We start from the raw sequence: 21,558 nt of genomic DNA, 5'->3' as shown, positions 1-21,558 counted from the left end.
AGGCGCACGAGCTCCGGGGAGGCGGGGGGCGGGGCCCGGGGCGGGGGGCGGGGCCCGGGAGGCGGAGGGCGGGAGAGGGGCGTGCGTTCAGGGGCAGGTTTCCATTCCACCAGCCCCGCGTCCCCCGCAGGTGTTGGAAACCCTCGGCGGGGCGCCGCTGTCGGGAACACTCGCCTGCTCCTGACCCTCTGCTGAGCCAGCAACAGCTTGGCACTCTAAGCCGCCGCAATTTTCGCATTGGTTCGAGCGAGAGTCCTACCACTCACTACCCAGACAATTTTCCAGGCGGTGAGGGGGTACCCTCCACTTCCCCCCAACCCCGCCCCTAGCTTCAAGCAGTCCTGCCCATGTGTCCTCCGAAACATCTGCTTCCCACATGACAAGATGTCAGAAAGACCAGAGAATTTCCATAGGAATATAGAGGGTCGGAACGGGTGAGTTTCATCTGACAAATTCAAATGCGAAAGATGCGAAGTTGTTCGGGTTCTAACTGTTGCCCCTGTCCCAATACCTGTGACGTTTCCGCGTACCGGCTTGTTTTGATGTTAATTCTGATGTGTGCCCTTCGCTAAAGCAATCCTGGGATAACTGGTTTCCTGGCGGCACCACCTCCAACCTCCTACCCGTGCCTGCATAATCCGGCATCCACTCCCTGTACCACTGACTAATGAATTTGGACAAAAGAACCAGATCCCTTTCCGTTTTCTAACTGGAATCGTGAGATTTGGATGAGCGTCTCTGCAAAACTCCTCAAACCGAGACCGAGCTATGACCTCTCCGTGGTGCTGAAGCGAGACTCCCCAGCACTGTTCGCTCACTCTCGGGCACCTCATTTGTTTTGAGGTTATCAAACTGCTCTTAAGACTCCACATGTGGATTCTAATAGCAAATTTATTGTTTTTATTATCTCTCAATGGTAACTTTCTACTAATTTAAGTACGTATAAAATCGGGCCAGGTTCTTAAATGTTAGTTTTCATATAAGGATAGCAGACATTTGAAAAACCGCTTTTCCGTTATTTTATTGCACTAGAATTTATCCTATCTTTTATTCTTGTGTTACCATAGGCCCCAGAGTCTGCTTTGTCGGAGGTAGAGAAGTGGTGGCCAGACTAGAAAACGTTAGGCGGATTTCGGCGTCGAGACTGCGCCTCCGTCGCTTGGAACTACATTTCCCACAAGGGTGGACTACATTTCCCATGAGACTCTGGGCGCGCCCGCGCGCGCGCGCGCGCGCAAGACGCAAAATGAGAGCTTCCTGTCTCGCGAAAAGCTGCGTGGTGGGCCACGGGAAGGTAAGTAAGGGAATTGGGGGATGAATTATTTTCTGGGTTATACAAAGAGGAACGGATAATTGGACAAATAGCTGGACGGGCTTCCCCCTCCGCCTTGCCCATGCCTTGCCCTTCGGAGCCCTGATGGGAGGGAGCGGCATCTTGCTTAGGACCCTGTTCTTGTATCTGCTGCTGCTTGAAGCTCCTGGCGGAAACGCACAGCAGGAGGAACTTGGTAATTGGGTTCTTAGCGGGCCCTTGGACTCGAGGTCTCTGCTGCCTCAGAACGGTGTGCTCATAACACTAAACACTACCAGAGGTCAGGATTCCAGTAGTATGCGGGGAGGGAGGCGTGGCGACTCTCTTCAGATTGTTTGGGGGGCTTGGATTCCGCTGTCAATGATCGTAGTGCGCGGCTCCTGGCCCTTTGGCCCCTCCTCCTCCTTCCTCTCTGGTTTAAAATAAAGTTTATCATGGAAATGCTTCCTAGTGCTCCACTAGTCACTAATAGTTGGAGATTTAAATCCTTGAACTTCAGGAAACGTGTTGGAACTCCAGCGGTAGGCAGCCGACTCTGCGTGGGGTCGGCGCCCAGCCACACTCCGGCTCTCCAGGGTCGGGTCCGCTCGGGGCTGCTGGGCTGCAGGAAGCGCCGTGCCGACGAGTCTCGGCCTCAAGTCCTCTCTTTGCCGCAAACCTTACCTGCTGAAACCCTTTGGACCAAGCCTTTGGTCAAATAAGGGTTGAACTCGGTAATCCCTGGAAACTTCTTGCGTTGGTCATTATTGGGCTTTGAGATGGAGCCAAGTCTGGTTTAACTTGCATTTAAAAATGCCATATGGTTTTAAAGTAGTTTTTTGTTTTGTTTTTTGAAGAGAGGAGGTATAAAAACTACCTTTAATCCCACTACGGTTTTGATTTTTCCTTTTGCTATGTTGTGTACGTGCACGCGACTGTGATCATATTAGTTTACAACCTGTTTCATTTAATTTGCAGTTTTCCATTAGCTTCCCATTATTTTCAGTGGCTAATATTCTATTTAATCATTTCACTGTTGTTGGGTAGTTTGCAGTTTTTACGTATTTGCAGTGAGCGTATCCTACACCTATCTTTGAGTCAATGATTTTTTCCTGATAAATGCCTCACTGTGGAACTGGATGAGTGTTGTAGCTTAAATATTATGGAGAAAATATATTTTAGCAGATAGTAATGGTCACAGTTACTCATTTCTACATTACATAGCTGTTTTCCCTTGAATAAGCCAACTATTTCTGCTGTCACTGTAATGGCTTCAAATGCTAAAACTGACAAACTCCAGATTTTAGATGTCCCTCACTGGATTAGAAGAATAGATCCAATATAAAGTGAACAGAATTAGCATTTTGGTCTGTACCCAAATATGCCAGTTTCATCTTGGGATTTGTGTTTACATCTAGTTCCAGAGGTTCGTAGTTAAATTTTTTTTTTTTTTTTTAAGATTTTATTCATGAGAGAGAGAGAGGCAGAGACACAGGCAGAGGGAGAAGCAGGCCCCATGCAGGGAGCCCGACGCTGGACTCAATCCAGGGTCTCCAGGATCAGGCCCTGGGCCCAAAGGTGGTGCTAAACCACTGAGCCACCTGGGCTGCCCAGGAGTTCTTTTTCTGAGTGGGAATAGCCTTCAAGTGACAGGCATAATTTCTAAGAAAATCTCAGGGGCAAATTATTTAAAAAAGCGTGGTAGTCTAGAAGTGACAATTAGAGGGCAGTAAATTACTGAAGTATTTCTGAAATGCAGCTTGGGTTAGACTCCTTTATGTGGTATAATACTGTTATTGAGGGTCTATTAAAAAGCACTTACATTTTCTGGATTTATTGTGTTCCTTTAGTAATGGAGATATGTTGTTACTTTTCTTCCTTTAGGATTATGTACATAAAGGACAGTTTTTTTGTTCCTTTCCTGTGGCTCTCATTATTTAAGTGGTGAGAGTATGATGGGGAGCAATGACTGGAGGCAAGTCATAACCCAGTTTTGAGATCATCTTAACTTTGGGAAGTATTAGTAAGTAAAAATAAGGTCAAGTCCACAAAATCCCAATTCTTTAATGAATAAGCTTAATGCCCAGCAACTTTAAAAACAGCAGTTCACATTGGCCAAAGGTTAAAAACAATATAAAACAGAAACAGTGCTATCTGACAAAGTAGAAAGACTAGGTCTGTTTTTTTCTTTCTGGCCTTATTTCTCTTGCAGTTAGTAGATTTGAGAGTGGTAATTTGGAAGTGAAGTGGTATTTGATTACCAATGTGATATAGACCTAGGAAAGACCAATGGTGGGTGAAGTCCTTACTGTATAATGTTCCATGGGCTTGCAAGTTAGTTGTTTCTATTTAAATAGAGGACAGAGATAAAGATTACCCTCAAACAATCCCATAAAAGAGGTTAAAAAATACTTAAGAAGGAAAAAGAGGGAAAGGAAGCTTCCTGGGCATGACTCCATTTGCAAGGTCACAACGAACACCCCAACGAAGGGCAGATCTTTTCTTCTCAGTTGGCACCAGGTAATTGTTTGGAACATATATGTGCTGAGGTTTGGCCTGGGGTTCTGGTCGCGAAAGCATCTGCTCTCGGACACCCCAGCGTAACTCCTTTCTATGATCTTCACCAGGTAACCTCATCGAGTCCCAGTCTCTTTTGTACTCAAAATATCGGGCTACCCGGTCTACCTTGCCCCGATTTCGGCTTAACTGGTCCAGCCTTGGGAGAATAAAGGACTTGGGTCTGCTGGCAACGATCAGGTCTTGTTCATAAGCTGGAGGGCCCATTCCTTCTCTTTGTAGATAACAAATGAGCTGATCTTGAGAAATTCCTTGGTATTCATTTGGTAGGGTAAATTTCTGTGGAATGTCGTCTGGGGAGTCCATGTCTTCCTGGAACTGTAGACTCATAAGCTTTTGTCTTAAGTCCCAGAGATCCATATCACTTTCTGTACCAGACTCTGATTCACTGATAATCGACTCATCTGTCACTAATACTTCCCCATCTGGCTTCTTCCGCAACACCTTTCTCTTCATCACTGGCTTTCGGAGTCTCTGGGAGGGCTCAGAGACTGTTACTGAAGTGGCATTACTTTCTACATGTGGGTACTGCAGTTGCACAGGAAGAGCAAGTCGCTTTCCTGGGGTTACTGAAGCTTTACTGTAGGGATCATACTGGATAGACCGGGCATCTCTCCTGACATCTCCCTCACCCTGCCCTGCACAGATGTGGGTAAATGCTGTAGCAGCTGCCAACATTCGTTCTTCTGGATCCATATTAGCCCATTTTTGTCCACTGGGCCCCATGAGTTCCTCCATTGCTTCCCCTCCACTGTAGGACCTTCTGCAAGAAAAAAATACTCATCAGTTTTCTGGTAATTCCCAGCTCATAAATTGTTCATTCCCTTTTGTGTACTATTTTATTGTAGTTACACAGAGAAAGAATGGCTAAGGCAATCATAAATGTAATAGTTATAATAATAAAATACAGATTATAATACAGAGTAGTATGGGAGCAGTTTGGAGGAACATTAACTCAGCTCTAGAGAATCCATCATCTGCTTTCATTTCCACTCTTATTTGCTCTCACTTTTTTTTTTTTAAACATTTTATTTATTTGAGAGAGAGCGCGAACAAGTGAGCATGCACATGAGCACGCACAAGCAGTGGAGTAGGGGTGGAAGGGGAGAGGGAGAAGCAGACTCCCTGCTGAGAGAGCCTGATGTGGGGCTTGATCCCAGGACCCTGAGATCATGACCTGAGCCAAAGGCAGTTGCTTATCCAACAAGCCACCCAGATGCTCCTTGCTCCCACCTTCTAATGGCTGATAGTTCCTGCTACCTTTAGTAGTCCTACGACAGGACAGGTGAGTTCTGGCATTAAAAAAAAGCTTGTGGGGGATCCCTGGGTGGCGCAGCGGTTTGGCGCCTGCCTTTGGCCCAGGGCGTGATCCTGGAGATCCGGGATCGAGTCCCACGTCGGGCTCCCGGTGCATGGAGCCTGCTTCTCCCTCTGTCTATGTCTCTGCCTCTCTCTGTGTGTGTGACTATCATAAATAAATAAAAAATTAAAAAAAAAAAAAAAAAAAAAAGCTTGTGACTTAGGGCACCTGGATGGTTCAGCCAGTCAAGTGTCTGACTCTTGGTTTTGGCTTAGGTCATGATCTCAGTGGATCATGAGATTGAGCCCCATGTCTGGCAGAGTCTGTCAGCTTGAGATTCTCTGTCTCTGCACTCTCCCCTCCCTGCTTATGCTTTCTCTCTCCCAAATAAATAAAATCTTAAAAAAATAATAAACCAACTTGTGACTATATGATATGGTATGTGATATGGGGCTTAAGCTTAATGGACATTACCCAACTCAGAGTGGCAGTTTGTATATCTAGGATTGTCCTATGTGCTTAACATTTATCAGTTCATGTATCCTTATTATCTTCTTTCAACAGATGAGTAACATGACGCAAAAGGGGTTAAATAACAAGCCCAAGATTACAAGCTAGTAAGTCATGGAATTGGAAGTCTAACTCAGGCAATCTGGCTTCAGAGTCCTTGCTTTTAACTGTGAGAGTGACTTAATCCAAAACCATCACAAAAGCAGTGATAGGCATATAAACACTCCTATGCTTAAGAAGTTTTTGTTAAATATTTGAGAGCGCCCATATGTGTGCTCACAAGTGGAAAGGAGGAGGGGAAGGGACAAGCAGACTCTGTGCTGAGCATGGAGCCCAATACTAGTTTCCTGACCAGATCTGGGATAGGTATCATCTACTGTCCACCATTTCCTGTATCCCTACAATTTTTCTTTTTAAACTGAAAAACTAGTACATGTACATGGTGATTTAAAAAAAAAAAAAGATTGTCGACATATTAGTTTCAGGTGTACATTTGACAAGTTTATAGGTCATGCTAAGTTCACAAGTGTAGCTGCTATCACCATAAGATGCTATTACAGTACCACTGACTTCATGCCCTATGCTGTACTGCACATAATTTTAAGGATCTCCCCTCCCCCTACCAAGTCTCACTCTCAAAGGCAGTTTCTTACACTTTCTCTAGTAATTTTCCATATTCATATGTGTATTTTTATACCATAAGGGAGCATATTATACAACTCTTCTGAACTTTAGTCCTGGTAATCCAGCTGTATCAGCACATGTTGACTGACTTCATTTTGTTTAAAGTCGCACACAACTCTGATGTATGGATATGTTCCTAATTTAATTCACCTTACAGTCTTGTTAAAAATGTTACAAGTATCTTTTGAGTTTTTAAAAGATATATACTTGTATATACTTGTGTAAGCATATATATGTGTATATTATATTTCTAGAAATGCAGTAGGTCAAAAGATGTGTGTGCTCAATTTGATAGCTGCTGTCAAATGCCCTCCGCCCCCTGAAGAAGCTGCACTGATGGTGTCTTCAGAGCTTGTTTCTTCATTCCCTCTCCACAGTGGTATACTAGTACACCTTCTCTGCAGTCAGCTTGGTAAACAGTTCCCAACTTAAATGCCACTGAATAGACATGAACTTTTCATATATGTATGTAAGGTTTTTTTTCCTCTTTTTTGTATGAAATGCTTTTCCTTTCCCATTTACCTCTCAGGTTGTTGAACTTTTTCTTATTGATCCTTACATTAAAGCTGATGTATATATTCATAAAATACTTATAGAGCAAGCAAATTACCCTTTGCCATAAGTATTTTTCTTCCAAGTTTGTTGTTTACCTTTTATTTTTTTGCTGGTACAAATTCAATTTTAGGCAGTCACTTTTTTTTTTGTTGTTGTTTTCTACAGTATCTTACTTAGAAATGCCTTTTCCATTCCAAGACTATAAAAAAAAAGGTTTTCTTCTAGTACTTTTAGTTTTTTTTTTTTAATTTAAACTTTTAATCTATCATAGATATAAGAAACTCTCAAAGGCCAAAAGCTAAACAAGCTACCAAGAATTAGGTAACATGACCTTAGAACAGATTTGGAGACAATCCAGAACTAAAGTGACCACCAGTCACAGATTGTCTAGTACTGTCCCAGTTCTAAGGATGTGGTATGTCGATCCCCATGTTTTTGAAATATGACAGGAATTTCAACATCTTAATTAAATTTTCTAGACTGACTCTTCTAACTGCTAGAGGTACAGAACATAAATTTGACTTTAAAAAAGGACCATGATGCTTAATTACCTTTTTTCTGCCATCAAAACTACTTAGAGTGGGAAAGTCTGGACTTCAGGCTCTATTTCCAATATGAAATACAGTCATTGGCAAGTTTCATCAATCAGGCCAGCCTCTACTGTACCACCTTTAAGACAGAACTGTTAGATGTTAGGACAAACAAGCCACTGATTTTATCTGACATGTTGAAAAAGCAGAGGAGCAGACATATATATTCCATATGAACAGATTTTATGATTCAAAAGATTGGACAAGCGTAATAGTCAAAAGGAAATGCTTTAAGGAAGAAATAACAGTAATCAGTCCTTAAATCATCTTAGCTAATAAAGAAGAGAAAAATGGGATCTATAGACATTTCCCCTAAATTCTGACTGAATTTTAACAATGCTATTTCTTGATGTTCCTTTCCTTTCTGACTGTGAACTGGCCAGACAGGATGGAAAAGAAGAATATTTGTGAATGAGCAACCTGTAGCAATGAAGCTAATGCTTGTCTCCCTGAATGGAAGCAAAATATATCTTTTAGGCATTAAATTAAATCTTAGGTACTATTTGCACATAATGGAATGATACTGACATCAACCAAAGTAATCTGCATTGAAATTGTTGTATCCTTTTAGTCTCTTTTCAGATAGAGTGGACCTATATGATTCCTTTATTCCTGGGGTTGGTTGTCTTATCATGGCTGAAAATGACACAGATAGACTCCAAATTGAGAAACTCCTGAAGAGAGTACAAGAACTGGAAGAGGAGGTACAAAGACTTAAAAAAGAACAGGCCAACAACAAAGACTCAAACGCCAGAGAAAATTCTTTAGGAGCCAGAAAAGCTAAGCGTGCATTTGATTTCAGTGCTCATGGCCGAAGACATGTAGCCCTAAAGATAGCCTATCTGGGCTGGGGATACCAGGGCTTTGCCAGTCAGGAAAACACAAACAATACAATCGAAGAGAAACTGTTTGATGCTCTAACCAAGACTCGACTAGTAGAAAGCAGACAGACCTCCAACTACCACCGGTGTGGGCGAACAGACAAAGGAGTTAGTGCCTTTGGACAGGTAAGGGCCACTATACACTATACAGTTTCTCAAAGCAAGCGATACCAATATATGCACATGCTAAGAATTCCGATTGTGTCTCCAAACTTCTTTCTTTAATTCCACAGGTGATTTCTCTTGACCTCCGTTCTCACTTTCCGGAGGGCAGCACTTCGGAGGATTCTAATTTAAAGAATGAAGTCAACGATGTTGCTAAAGAGATTCGCTATACCCACATTCTCAATCGGGTGCTCCCTCCAGACATCCGTGTACTGGCCTGGGCTCCTGTGGAACCTAGCTTCAGTGCTAGGTTCAGCTGTCTAGAGCGGACTTACCGCTATTTTTTCCCTCGTGCTGATTTAGACATTATAACCATGAACTACGCAGCTCAGAAGTATGTTGGCACACATGATTTTAGGAACTTATGTAAAATGGATGTAGCCAACGGAGTGATTAATTTTCAGAGGACAGTTCTATTTGCTCAAGTAGAGCTAGTGGGCCAGAGCCTGGATAAAGAGCAATGGCAAGAACCTTTCCAGTTATGTCAGTTTGAAGTGGTTGGCCAGGCATTCCTTTACCATCAAGTCCGCTGTATGATGGCTATCCTTTTTCTGATTGGCCAAGGAATGGAGAAGCCAGAGATTATTGATGAGCTGCTGAACATAGAGAAAAACCCCCAGAAACCTCAGTACAGGTAAGTTAAAAACAACCAAAAAACCCCAAAGTGACTGTTGCCTTTACGTTGTTTTTAATTAAATACTTTAATTAAAGGTTAACATATCTTCCTCTCCAACAATTGTCTAATTAACTAGGTCACTTATTTTGTCTTCATGAAGCATTTACTCTAACTTGTAGAATGCTATGAACATGAAGGAGGGCTACCTTTTTCTTGTCTCATTGTTCTGTCTCATTAGTAAGAAACAGGTGTTTGGACCAGGCCCCTTAATAAAATAACATTCATTTTTTCCCCATGAATTTATGTTGAGAGGTATTATTGTTAAGTTCTGGTGAAGTTTAAAAGTAAGCATTCAAACTATTAAATCTTCCTTGCTTTATATTACCGAGTAGTCATAACTATCATACTTTGAATTTTTCCTAATTTTCAGTGTCTGAAATGGTAGGAAAGATGGGAAGAATAGACTTTTCTTTTGAGAGCAGGCTGAGGTCAGATAAACCAACAATTCATTCCTAAGCAGTAAAATCTAGTTTTTACTTCATATCATGCAAAATTAACAAGTTTGGAAAAATGTAAAAAATAATTTTATAGCATTATGGTTGAGGCAAGTCATCTCACTTTTGGGTGACCTGTTACCCTTAAAATTTAGCCTGATATAGATCAAGTTTAACTAGCTGATCCATAGTTTTTGTTTTTCTTCTTTTAATTATAAAGTTGTTCAAGGTTAGGGATCAGTTTTTTATTTTCTTATCTGTTACCCAATACTGACAAAGTTTTCCCCTCCTTTTAACCCAACTACCCCCTGACCTTGTTCCTAAAAAACTGTTGGATGGCTGCTGTGTATTTTCATACTCTGTTTCTCATCTCTTTTTCTCTCTAGTATGGCCGTAGAATTTCCTCTAGTCTTGTATGACTGTAAGTTTGAAAATGTCAAGTGGATTTATGACCGGGAGGTTCAGGAGTTCAATGTCACTCATCTACAACAACTATGGGCTAATCATGCTGTTAAAACTCACATGTTGTATAGCATGCTACAAGGACTGGACTCTGTTGCAGTGCCCTGTGGGACAGGTATGACAGGAAAATCCTAGGATACAATTATTTACTAGAATCAAAGCTATAGAGAGTATGGGGGAGGTAGATTTATATAAAGTTTGGAGGTGATTCTACTGTAGTGAAGTAATATTTGATTGTATATATTATAGGACCAAAGATGGATGGAGTAACAGAATGGAGAAATGTTAAGCCTTCTGTCATAAAGCAGACCAGTGCCTTTGTAGAAGGAGTGAAAATGCGCACATATAAACCCCTAATGGATCGTCCTAAATGCGAAGGATTAGAATCCCGGATCCAGCATTTTGTACGTAGAGGACGCATCGAGCACCCACTTTCATTTCATGAGGAAGGGTCAAAAACCAAAAGGGACTGTAATGATACAATGGAGGAAGAAAATACTCTTTTGGAGAAACCAACAAAGAGAGTCTGTGTTGATACAGAAATTAGAAGCATCAGTTAACCATAACAGGATCTAGAAGGGAACCAACTAGCTAGTGGTAGGGGTATAGAAAAAAAATATAAGATAATATGTACTTCAAGAAATCCTAAAATTCAGATGATCAGTTCTTGAAAAAGAAAAAAAAAAAACAAAAAAACAAAAAAACCCAAAAAACCAAAAGTCCCCCCAAAACCCAAAGACCATTAAGCCCTATAAAGGAAGTTCCAGCTTAAATAAGAGTTCAAACATTCTCATTCCTCCCCAAAAGGATTACGAGATGGAAGAAGCAAAAAGCAATTGTGAAATGGAGAGTTGTTTACATATACATGTGCCTTGTGTTCAAATTAAAGCCTGATCATGCAAGTGTCTAATTTGTTATGCTGTCTTTTTAAAAAGCAAATGAGATATTCACTACTCATCTGAATTCTTATAAAGAACTTTGCCTTGGTTTATTATTTTTAAAGATTTTATTTACTTATTCATGAGAGACAGACAGAGAGACACAGGCAGAGGGAGAAGCAGGGAGCCCGATGTGGGACTGGATCCCAGGACTCCAGGATCACGCCCTGGGCCGAAGGCAGGCACTCAACCACTGAACCACCCAGGCGTCCCTCAGTGTATTATTTTTTTAAGAGAGAAATTAAAAATAAGAAATTTAGTCAGTTAAATATCTGGTACATTGGTTTATGCAAGGCATGATACTACCTGAAAATGACCTACCTGAATAAAAGCACAGCATCTCTTACAAAGCTTATCAGTCTAGTGCTGTGAGCCACAAGTGGTCTCGGTTGCACAGTCATCTTTCTCTTCCTTTTTTTTTTTTTTTTTTAAGATTTATTTAAGAAAGAGCACATGAGCAGGGGGGAGGGACAGAGGGAGAAGGAGAAGCAGACTCCCTGCTGAGCAGGGACCTGATGTGGACCTTGATCCCAAGATTCTGAGACTGAGATCATGATCTAGGCCGAAGGCAGACACTTAAAGGACTAAGCCCACCCAGGTGCCCCCATCATTTTCTTCACAACCTTTTACATATGTAAAAAGCATTCTTAGCTTTATTCATGAGCCATATAAGAATAGGCTTAAACATAGGAGTTTACAACCTCCTGATGTAGTGGTTTAAGGAAAGCACTTACAAAGAGGAGGTTTCCAAGCTAAATCTTGTAGAACAAGTGGGAGCTAGTTAAAGAGGGGATAAAGAAATAACATTTTAGTGTGTCCAAGGCAGAAGATACAGTTTGTATACAGCATTAGAGATTTAGCAGCATTTGAATGCAGATAATTGTAAATAAAGGAATATGGCTTGACCCTGACAAGAGCCTAGTTTAGAAAAGGAAGCAAGGGTCATGTTTGTAGATTCCTGAAGGCCTTCCTAAGATTTTATTTTGAGAAACCACTGGGGGCAGGGCAGGGAGGGGAAGCCAGGATCGTGTAGCAAAAATACTGCTCTGGGATTGCTCTGGGTTTGGTGTGGATTGGAATAGGGCAAGACAGTGGGGCCAGTTAGGAGGCTGTCAGAGTAACCAAGGAATTAAATGATGACGGCTTAGACTAGATTTGTAGTAAGGGGGATGGAAAGAAGATGAATTTGAAATCAAGAAAAGAGCAGCAACAGGGTTTTATGGTGAGGTTCAAAAGTAGGGAGGCTTTCAGGGTAATACCTAGGTTTCAGACTGAAGCACATCTGAGACACAAAGGACAGGAAAATGAGGTGGGGCTGTGTTCTCAAAGATTATAAGTAACCCTCAAAATATTATTACGTAACACCACTATTTATTCAAAAGAATTCAAAGTTCTTTTAAATGAGATATTAGGGATCCCTGGGTGGCGCAGCGGTTTGGCGCCTGCCTTTGGTCCAGGGCGCGATCCTGGAGACCCGGGATCGAATCCCACATCGGGCTCCCGGTGCATGCAGCCTGCTTCTCCCTCTGCCTGTGTCTCTGCCTCTCTCTCTCTCTCTGTGTGACTATCATAAATAAATTTTAAAAAAAAATTTATAAAAAAAAATAAATGAGATATTAGCTTTTATAGTAATTAAAATAATAAATACCAAATGAACTCAGACCTTCTGCCTCAATAACAATCTTCATCACTACAGAGTGTAATACTTCTGTACATTTATGAAACAATTATACTATATGTTTGAGATCCAAAGTTTTACTTACCAATCAACAAATAGTTTTGTTTCTACTTAGGCTCCAAACCCCTGGGATACAAATATGGTGTATATCCTCAAGCTGCTAGCTAAGACAACATATGGAGCAATTACAAACAATGTTAATATATAAAGAGTAAACTGATCTTGTGTAAGTGCTATAGAAGCTTAGCAGCATGTGGCACAGAAACAAGACTTTACCTAAGAAGTTCCAGGTTTAGGATGTAAAACAGTATAAGAAAAGTGAAGTGACATTGCAGTACTGAAGAAAATACACAATAGCTTTCACATTCTAACAGAGTAGGAACTGGACAAGGTCCTCATTTTAGAAATAGGAAAACAGTGGTACAAAACAACTAAGGTTTATTCTTAATAGCCAATTGCACAACCCAGGTCATCTGTATTTTTTTTTTTAAAGATTTTATTTATCCATTCATGAGAGACACAGAGAGAGAGCGAGAGGTGCAGAGACACAGGCAGAGGGAGAAGCAGGCTCTATGCAGGGAGCCTGATGTGGGACTTGATCCCAGGACTCCAGGACCATGCCCTGGGCTGAAGGCAGGTGCCAAACCCGCTGAGCCACTCAGGGATCCCCTGGTCATCTGGATTTTGAGTCCTGTCATTGATCTTTGGAACCTGATTTTTCAACATTTCATACTGCCTGAATATTCTTAAAATGTTACTTTCTCCTCTAAATTTGATGTAAGGATCCTTTTGTTTTGAGTGTAATCACTGAGTATAGTATCCTCACTTTCACATGTAAGGACAAACCGAAGCATTCAATTTTTTTCAACTTCTTACCTTATTTCAGTGTACCTCCACTCGCATTAGTTTTCAAGTTAAAGAAAAACCTGGAAAAGAACAGAGTTTATGAAATCACAATTTTAAAAAAATCAACTCTAAAGAAATGATATACAGGACAAAAAAACACTAACTGAAAAGCCATGTTTGGGCAATTCTATAGAAGCAAAGGAGTCAGGATAACAGTCTTAGATCTTAAGTAAAATCCTTTGAAGGTTAACTAGATTATACTATCATATATAGTAGAGTAAGCATTTTGTGATACTATTTTTTGGTAGTTGCCATAGATAAACTCAGGACAATTATCATAGATGAAGCAATGATGAATCCCAAACTGCAATTCTGCAAAACTATGTAAGTTATCTGAAGTAATATTTGTTATAAATTTCAGTCTCTGACTCAAGGTAGGGACTAAATAAACATTAGAAGAAAAGTAGATCTTAGTTTCTTCATTGGCAAAATTTGAGAAATTATTCCAATAGGTGATGAAGTTTAAATGAGATTATACACATTATATATGAATATATAACATTTAATATATATGTAACATTATACATAAATATATATAAATAAAATGGTGTTTTGTGAGAAGTACTAGACCATTTAATTCAATATTCATGGAATACAAAACTACCTACTAAAAATATAAAAGCAGGGAAATAAATGGAACAGGACTCTTTGGGTTAGGAGGATCTCCAACATGAAAACCCAGAGATTTCTTTACAGCATATGTACTATACTACACAGTGATTAACCTGTTGTCTTCTTTGCATTTAAATTACAGCATACTCCCATTCTTTTTCTAGAATGTATGAAGATGGTTATTTGTAAATAAAATATAAACTTAAGTAAAGGCCCATAGGTAACTGTAAATTCTTTCCTTTTAATATAAAAACCCCTTTACTTAGGGCGAAACTTTCACATAGAAGCTAGAGCAGCTTATATTTTGCAGATTCTGATAGTATTGACCAAAATACCCAATAGTACCTTCTTTCCAAAACTTTTGAGCAACTCAGTGTCCCAGGCTTAGTAGTTGCAAGTGAAAGGGTTTTGAGGGTGTTTGGCTTCTAACCGTTACAGGGGGGCTACGGTAGAGTCACAACAGATTCCTCTACCTCTGAGGAGGTAAGCACGCAGCTTTAAGAACCACAATGTCACAACAAAACACTGACAAAAGACAACCATAATCCAAAGAGACAACCAACTGGGGGAAACACTTTTAACAGGTTCAAAATCACTTAATTCAAATTCTTCTAAAAAGCTATTAAAAGGTACATCAGAAAAGGGGAAAGACAGATGGCTTACCAAAGAAATAATAATACTCATAGAAAAAGATGTTTAATCTCATTAATAACACAAATAAAAACATTAAGATATCCTTTTAGGTTGGTAAGATTTTTCAGCACCTAGTGCCAATTAGAAGATTTATTTTTTCTTTTTTTTTAATTTTTATTTATTTATGATAGTCACAGAGAGAGAGAGAGAGAGAGAGAGAGAGGCAGAGACACAGGCAGAGGGAGAAGCAGGCTCCATGCATCGGGAGCCCGACGTGGGATTCGATCCCAGGTCTCCAGGATCGCGCCCTGGGCCAAAGGCAGGCGCCAAACCGCTGCGCCACCCAGGGATCCCTAGAAGATTTATTAAAATAATAACATTTGATATGTTATTAGAAGGTGGAAGATAAACACTCTTACTGCGTGTTTAACTGTGTTTACAGTGGGTGGGTAAAACTTTGGATCTCAATTTTTCTAGAGGGCAGTTCAGCATTATGAATCACAATGTAAACTGTATCACAATTTCTAAGCCATAACCCACTTCCAAGAATTAGTCTGAGGAGAGATAAACTGAACAAGGATGCAAATGTGTATACATACATGTAACCATCATGCTATTTTTTATGATGAAAAAACTGGAAAAACAAGTGTCCACCATTAGGGGATTGGTTAAATAATAGATCACACGGGGCAACAATTGCAAGAAATACCATGAAGTCATTAAAAATAACGTAGACCTATATTTGACAGACAAAATTCTAAGGCATAATCTGCTTTTTTAAGCGAATGCCTTATTATATCTGAAATATACAATTACATAAAAATATTTTCTGAGCAAAATCATGTAAATATATATTCCTAATGAATACATCTGAAGGAAACCCAAATATGAAGTGGGCTGCTTTTTAAATTTTAATTAATTTATTTATTTATTTATTTATTTATTTATGGGGGGTTGCTTTTTTTAAATGGTTATCTGACAGGGGCACCCGGGTGGCTCAGTGGTTGAGCATCTGCCTCGGGCTCTGGTCGTGACCCCAGGGTCCTGGGATCTGGGCCCGCAGGGAGCCTGCTTCTCCCTCCACCTGTGTCTCTGCCTCTCGTTTAATTTAAATACATTAAATCTTCAAAGAAATAAAAATAAAAAAAGTTATTTGAGGCCGATGGAATAGCTAGTATTTTCTTGCTTTTGTTCTCTATAGGTTCGTACTTCTTGGATTAATTCTAAAAAAAAAAAAAAAAAGACTGTATTTATAATAAGGAAAAAAAAAGTGTTTTTTGTTTTGTTTTGTTTTTGTTTTTTCCTCCTGCGGGTAGGACTATAGGGCCCTTGGATTCCCCACGGCCTCCTAGCCGCCCAGGGAGAGGGCTGCACGCCAGGCTGCGGCCACAAGTTCACCAAGGGCGTCACCGGGGCTGGGAAGGGTCCGGTCTCCGCACCTCCAAGCCCCCGAGCGCCCACCTGGCCGGCGCGCCGGCCTCGGATGCTCGCGGCCCCCCGCCCCGTGCGCCCGCCCCGGCCTCCGCCGGCTTACCCGCCCCGCCGAGGGCCGCTCGCCGCCCCGCGTCCCGCGTCCCGCCGCCCGGCAGCGCAGCTCCGCAGGCTTCCGTTAGCCCGCAGCTCGCGCAGGCGCACAGCCCGCCCCGCGCCCAGGCCGCAGGCCACCGCCCACCGCCCACCGCCGCAGCCGCGGTTTGAACCCGAAGAGCGAACCGGCGCCCTCGGCCCCGCCCCCCAGCGCCCTCGGCCCCGCCCCCCAGCTCTCCTATTGGCTCCGAGGGTGAGCGTCTGCCCCGCCGACGTTCTGATTGGTGCCCGTCCTCCCCGGGCCTTCGCCCTGGGGCGGGAGGAAGCCCGGGGACTTGAGGCGGCGTCCCTAGCTCCGTTAGCGACCCGCTGGCTGGGTCTGCGGAGGGGCGGCCCCACGTTCAGGCCACCTGCGCGGACTGCGCTTCCGCGCTTCCCTGCTCCGGGCGGCTGCGGGGGGCGCGAAGCTCCCGGAGCTCGGAAGCCGCCCCGGGGACCCGCGTCTGCAGCAGGTCGGCCTGGGGTCCGACCCACGCAGCTTCCTTGAAAAGCACGGACGCGCATCGCGCCCCTTCCGTGGCCCGTGTCCAGGCTCTCCGACCGTGACCGTCTCCCGTCCCCACCGAGGCCCCTGCGTCCTTGCTGCAGCTGCGCCGACCTCCCTGCTGGAAGCACTCGCGGCCTTCCTCCAGAATGCACCTGCCTGCTCCCTTCCCATAGCCTTATTCTTTAAAAACATTTTTTATTTTGTTTTGTTACATGTACCCGCTTTGGGAATTGCTGAGGTTGAGACCTAGAAAATTCGTAGGGGTCCCCACGGACCGACATTCTAGTCACTGCCCTGCAACATGACCTGTGTCCTGCGGGTCAGCGCGTTCTCTATCCCACTTCACACAAGGAGCTGCTGGTTGACACATTTGTATTATTTCTTTAAAAAAAAAGATTTTATTTATTTATTCATGATAGACAGAGAGAGGCAGAGACACAGGCAGAGGGAGAAGCAGGCTCCATGCAGGGAGCCCGATGTGGGACTCGATCCCGGGTCTCCAGGATCCTGCCCTGGGCCAACGGCAGGGGCTAAACCGCTGAGCCACCCAGGGATCCCCTGACACATTTATATTATTTCTTAAATCCAAGATTCTACAAGAGAGACGGGATAATATTTAATCCTTTTTCTCCGAACACTTTTCCCTTTAGTCTCAGGGGCCTTCCAGTGACTTCTGAGTCACTTTGGATTTGTTGGGGGAAAGAAAAAGGAATAAGCAAGGTGGCAGAAAGTAGGTTGTAAAGATTTGAATGACCCTACCCCTAGGTCTCCAGTATCAACACGAATGCCGCTCGTTCTTTTCTTTCCTCATGAGCCAATATCCTTTGTTCTAGTTTGGTCATCTTATACCTTGCATGACTTTTTCTTGGACATCAAATCTCGCCAATCTGTCTTAGAAACAAGAGCACAGTCATTTTTTCTTACCTACTACTTTGACCATTCAACATGCTCCTTTCTCCTCCACCCCCAATTATTTTCTTGTTATCCTTTATGTTAAAGTTTGACCTTTGAAAACCTTTAATCGATAGGAACTTGAGGGACGCCTGGGTGGCTCAGGGCGTGACCCTGGAGTCACAGGATCAAGTCCCACATCAGGCTCCCTGCATGGAGCCTGCTTCCCCCTCTGCCTATGTCTTTGCCTCTCTCACTCTTTCTCTTCTTCTCTCTCTCTCTCTCTCTCTGTCTCTCATGAAAAATAAAATGTTAAAAAAAATAGCAACTTGAAGGGTCTATCTCCTGTCATATTTCAAGTCGTATCTTGTGTTCAACTCAATCCTTGTTTCTTGGTGGATCACTTCATGCTCCATCCTTACCTAGATCTGATTTAATAATCTTCGTGATTCTCTGAAATTCATTGAACCCAAGAACCCAGGTTAAGAAACCATAACCAAGGTCATCTAAAATAGAGTGTATGGAAGAAAATCCTATTCTTGAAAACAAAATTGCACCCTTAAAAACAAATTGTATAGAAGGAAGCTCCATGAACTCAGTGCCTGGTCCCAATAACTTTTAACTCATGACCAATCTTGTTTCTACATCACTATCCACATACCTCCCCATGTATTATTTTGAAGCAAATACCAGGCATCTGAAATCTATATTACACATAAATAATCTATAAAAAAGACTTTTCAAAAGCATAACCACAATACTGTTATCACACCTAAAATATCTAATGTATTTCCTTAATATCATCAAATATCCAGCGTTCGACTTTCTTCTTGTCTCCTTTTTCTTTAGATAGCTGGTTTCAACCACAATCGAATCAAGTCCACATGTTGTGAGGGGCCCCTGGGTAGCTTAGTTGTTTAAGCATCTGCCTTTGACTCTGGTCATGACTCAGGGTCCTGGGATCAAGCCCCATGTTAGGCTCCCTGCTCAGCAGAAAGTCTGCTTCTCCCTTTCCCTCTACTCCCCCCACCCCGCTATGCTCTCTCTCTCAAATAAATAAATAAAACCTATTTTTAAAAAAAGTCCACATGTTGTAATTGGTTGATCTTTTAAGTTTTTTTTTTTTGTAAGTTCCACTTCCATTTTCTTCTTGTGCAGTTTATTAAAGGAACCATGTTGTTGGTCCTATGGAGTTTCCCATAATCTGGATTTTGCTGATTAATGCAGTTTAATATGGTTTCCTTACCTTTTGATTATAACGCAGCTCTCTTTCAGATGCTTTCCCTGCATAGGTTTAGCTGTTTATAAACCCATCAGCATCTTTATCTTTGCATTGAAATACTACTTTCAACTGGTTATATTGTCATCCTTAAGTTAATCCCTCCTTTATGATATGTTTGCTTACCTCACCCCTTTGTTGACATTTTTAAACTCCTTCAGCTATAGCCCTCTCTTATTTGACTCATTATCTCCTATCTCTGACATTTGTAATTTGGCTTTGTTTAGTCTTGGAAATACAGAGAACAATGGCCTAATGAAAACAGCTTCTGTGGATGCTGCTGCCCTTGATCCTGTCAGCTTTCTCGTCTGATCTCTGTCTCTATTGCTCAGTTGTTCTATCCTCATCAGTATATTCAGACTGTACTCTCAGATGTTGCTAGTGATCTTAACAGTCATCTCCAATTATTTTGCTTAGTTCCAGTTCTCTTTTATTTCTTTGGAGAGTGTTTGCTAATTTGTTCAGTAAATATTTATTGAACACTGTTAACCTTAAAAAATAAAACTCAGTTCTTTTGCCAGCAAAAATGTGTTTATTTGGGAATAGCAGGGGATTGCAACTTGGAACATGCCGGTTATAGCAAAATGATGGACAAGTACAGAGATCAAAGGAGAAGAATGTTCTTTTATAAAGAAAAGGAGGAAGTTAGGAGGGGTTGTTATAAGCAAAAAGTTTATTGGGAGTAAACTGGGAATTTGAAGTATTGTGGATTTTCATTGGCTGAGTTGTGAAAGTCTTCATTGGCTAGGTTGTTGCTAGGTACATAGGTACCTACCTTCCTTTTTCTGGGGTAGTCAAATAAAGGCTTCTTGTTGGGAAGGCAAGGCACATCTCCTCTTTATTAGGGATTTACAATTGACAATGGGTTATAGGACATGAGACCTCCCCTTTCTGGCCTCTCTGCTCCATTTTAAAAGAGGTATCTTCGTTAGGTTTCACAATACTGATTGTGTATTAACTGTGGTAGGTACGGTGCTATGTGTTAGTGACTTGGTGATGAATAAAAAGACATCATCCCCTCCTTATGAAGCTTCCAGTTGGATAGGAGAAAATGACAGCTATCAAACAATCACAAATTATTGTAAAATTACGATTTTGTTCAGTGCTAAAGAGAGGCGAATGGCCTAATTAAAACATCTAATAACAGAGAGATTTAACATGGTTCCACTGAGCAAAGAGCTAAAGGATGAGTAGGGGAAATATTCTGTGTGGGGGGAGAGATGGGAGTGAAAAGAGATTTCTAGTGAGAAGGAAAAGCATATGCAAAGGCCTATTGGAGATGGAAGCTTGGAAGATTCAAGACGAGCAAAGAGAAAAAGGGTAAAGATGAAACTGGAGAGGTAGGCAAGGGCCAGATTATGTAGGTCACGTAAACCAAGACAAAAAAATTTCATCTTTATTCCAAGAACTATGGAAACTCACTGAAGTGAAGTTTGGGATGTGTTACGTAACATACTCACGTGTGTATTTGAAATATTTCTTGGCTGCATTGAGGAGAATGCATTTGAGAGGGACAAGATTATGTGAAGTCCAAATGGGAAGCAGTTGAAGTATTCCCGGCAAAGATGGTGGTGGGTTAAGCTATGATGGTAATAGCCAAAGATAGCAAGAAGAGGACAGACAGAGATATTTAGGGGATAAAACCATAATGACTTGACCATGAATTGGCTGGGGTTCATTTATGAAAAATAGGTAATGGATTATTTGTAGCTTTCTAGGTTTGGCTACTGGATGCCATGTCCTGAGATAGGGAATACTGGAAGAAGACCATATTTTGAGGGGCAGAATTAGATTTGGGGCATGGTGAATTTGAGATACCCCTGAGACATCCAGGTGGAGGTAAAACTAGGCAGTTGGAAATCTGAGTGTGGAGGTTAGATGCAAGGTGATATTTGCGTGTGGGTGGATACTTATTTAAGTAATGGGTGAGAATGAGATCTTCCAGGACACAGTATAAAATGAAAAGAGAAGACAGGCTACGCTCTTCTTGAAACTCGTCTCATAACCCTGCAATCATGACCTGAGTGAAATCAAGAGTCAGACACTTAACCGATTGAGCCACCCAGGTCCCCTGAGAGCCTAATAGTTTTATTGCTTCCACTACTCATTTTACATAAGATAATTTCAAAATATTTATTTTCAATTATTACCTCTTTCCTGGTTTCTAAAATTTATCTTAGCTGTATACTAAGATTTGTATATGAATATCTTTTTGTCTTCCCAAATACAGCATATCTAAAATGCTATTCATTGTTTCCCTATGGATTCACCCATAAGATATCCAATATTCCTTTCAGTAGTATTATCATTTCTCCAGAAATGATCTTTTTTTTTTCTTTGGGTTTGTGAGCTTTTCCACTCTGGTTTGTTGGGAATGAGTATGGTGCTTTTGTATGGTGCTTCCGGCCTTGTGCAGCTTCTT

The 21,558-nt window shown here is 41.6% G+C and overlaps 2 protein-coding genes across 12 annotated transcripts; one reads left to right on the top strand and one right to left on the bottom strand.

The window, feature by feature from the left end:
* The first annotated feature begins 88 nt into the window (after nucleotides 1-88).
* Nucleotides 89-11,035, top strand: PUS3 (pseudouridine synthase 3). 2 transcript variants are annotated; one of them, XM_077894087.1, is made up of 7 exons: nucleotides 89-434; nucleotides 1,068-1,294; nucleotides 5,733-5,785; nucleotides 8,079-8,514; nucleotides 8,622-9,187; nucleotides 10,050-10,240; nucleotides 10,375-11,035. In XM_077894087.1, the coding sequence occupies exons 2-7, from the start codon at nucleotides 1,199-1,201 to the stop codon at nucleotides 10,683-10,685; spliced, it is 1,653 nt and encodes a 550-aa protein (XP_077750213.1). In that variant the 5' UTR covers nucleotides 89-434; nucleotides 1,068-1,198; the 3' UTR covers nucleotides 10,686-11,035. The 2 variants fall into 2 exon arrangements, with proteins under 2 accessions (XP_077750213.1, XP_077750214.1); XM_077894088.1 differs by lacking the exon at nucleotides 5,733-5,785 and having other exon boundaries at nucleotides 90-434.
* Nucleotides 3,336-19,223, bottom strand: HYLS1 (HYLS1 centriolar and ciliogenesis associated). Of its 10 annotated transcripts, none has more exons than XM_077894093.1 (5): nucleotides 19,104-19,223; nucleotides 17,726-17,853; nucleotides 13,618-13,667; nucleotides 7,469-7,586; nucleotides 3,336-4,631 (listed from the first exon to the last, which is right to left on the bottom strand). In XM_077894093.1, exons 4-5 carry the CDS (start codon nucleotides 7,480-7,482, stop codon nucleotides 3,704-3,706), a joined length of 942 nt encoding a protein of 313 aa, XP_077750219.1. In that variant the 5' UTR covers nucleotides 7,483-7,586; nucleotides 13,618-13,667; nucleotides 17,726-17,853; nucleotides 19,104-19,223; the 3' UTR covers nucleotides 3,336-3,703. The 10 variants fall into 10 exon arrangements, with proteins under 10 accessions (XP_077750219.1, XP_077750221.1, XP_077750217.1 ...); XM_077894095.1 differs by having other exon boundaries at nucleotides 7,469-7,599; nucleotides 17,726-17,857; nucleotides 19,104-19,194; XM_077894091.1 differs by having other exon boundaries at nucleotides 17,726-17,857; nucleotides 19,104-19,194.
* Nucleotides 19,224-21,558: the final 2,335 nt, after the last annotated feature.

The sequence above is a fragment of the Canis aureus genome, chromosome 3 (genome assembly GCF_053574225.1).
Source record: "Canis aureus isolate CA01 chromosome 3, VMU_Caureus_v.1.0, whole genome shotgun sequence".
Taxonomy (NCBI): Eukaryota; Metazoa; Chordata; class Mammalia; order Carnivora; family Canidae; genus Canis; species Canis aureus.
This window is presented reverse-complemented; position numbering and strand designations above follow the sequence as displayed.

Excerpts from the sequence above, each read along its gene's own strand:
- PUS3 (XM_077894087.1), top strand. The coding sequence starts at position 1,199 with ATGAGACTCTGGGCGCGCCCGCGCGCGCGCGCGCGCGCAAGACGCAAA. Across the intron at positions 1,295-5,732 it reads GCGTGGTGGGCCACGGGAAG|ATGAGTAACATGACGCAAAA; the intron begins GTAAGTAAGGGA and ends TTCTTTCAACAG. Across the intron at positions 8,515-8,621 it reads GAGTTAGTGCCTTTGGACAG|GTGATTTCTCTTGACCTCCG; the intron begins GTAAGGGCCACT and ends TTAATTCCACAG.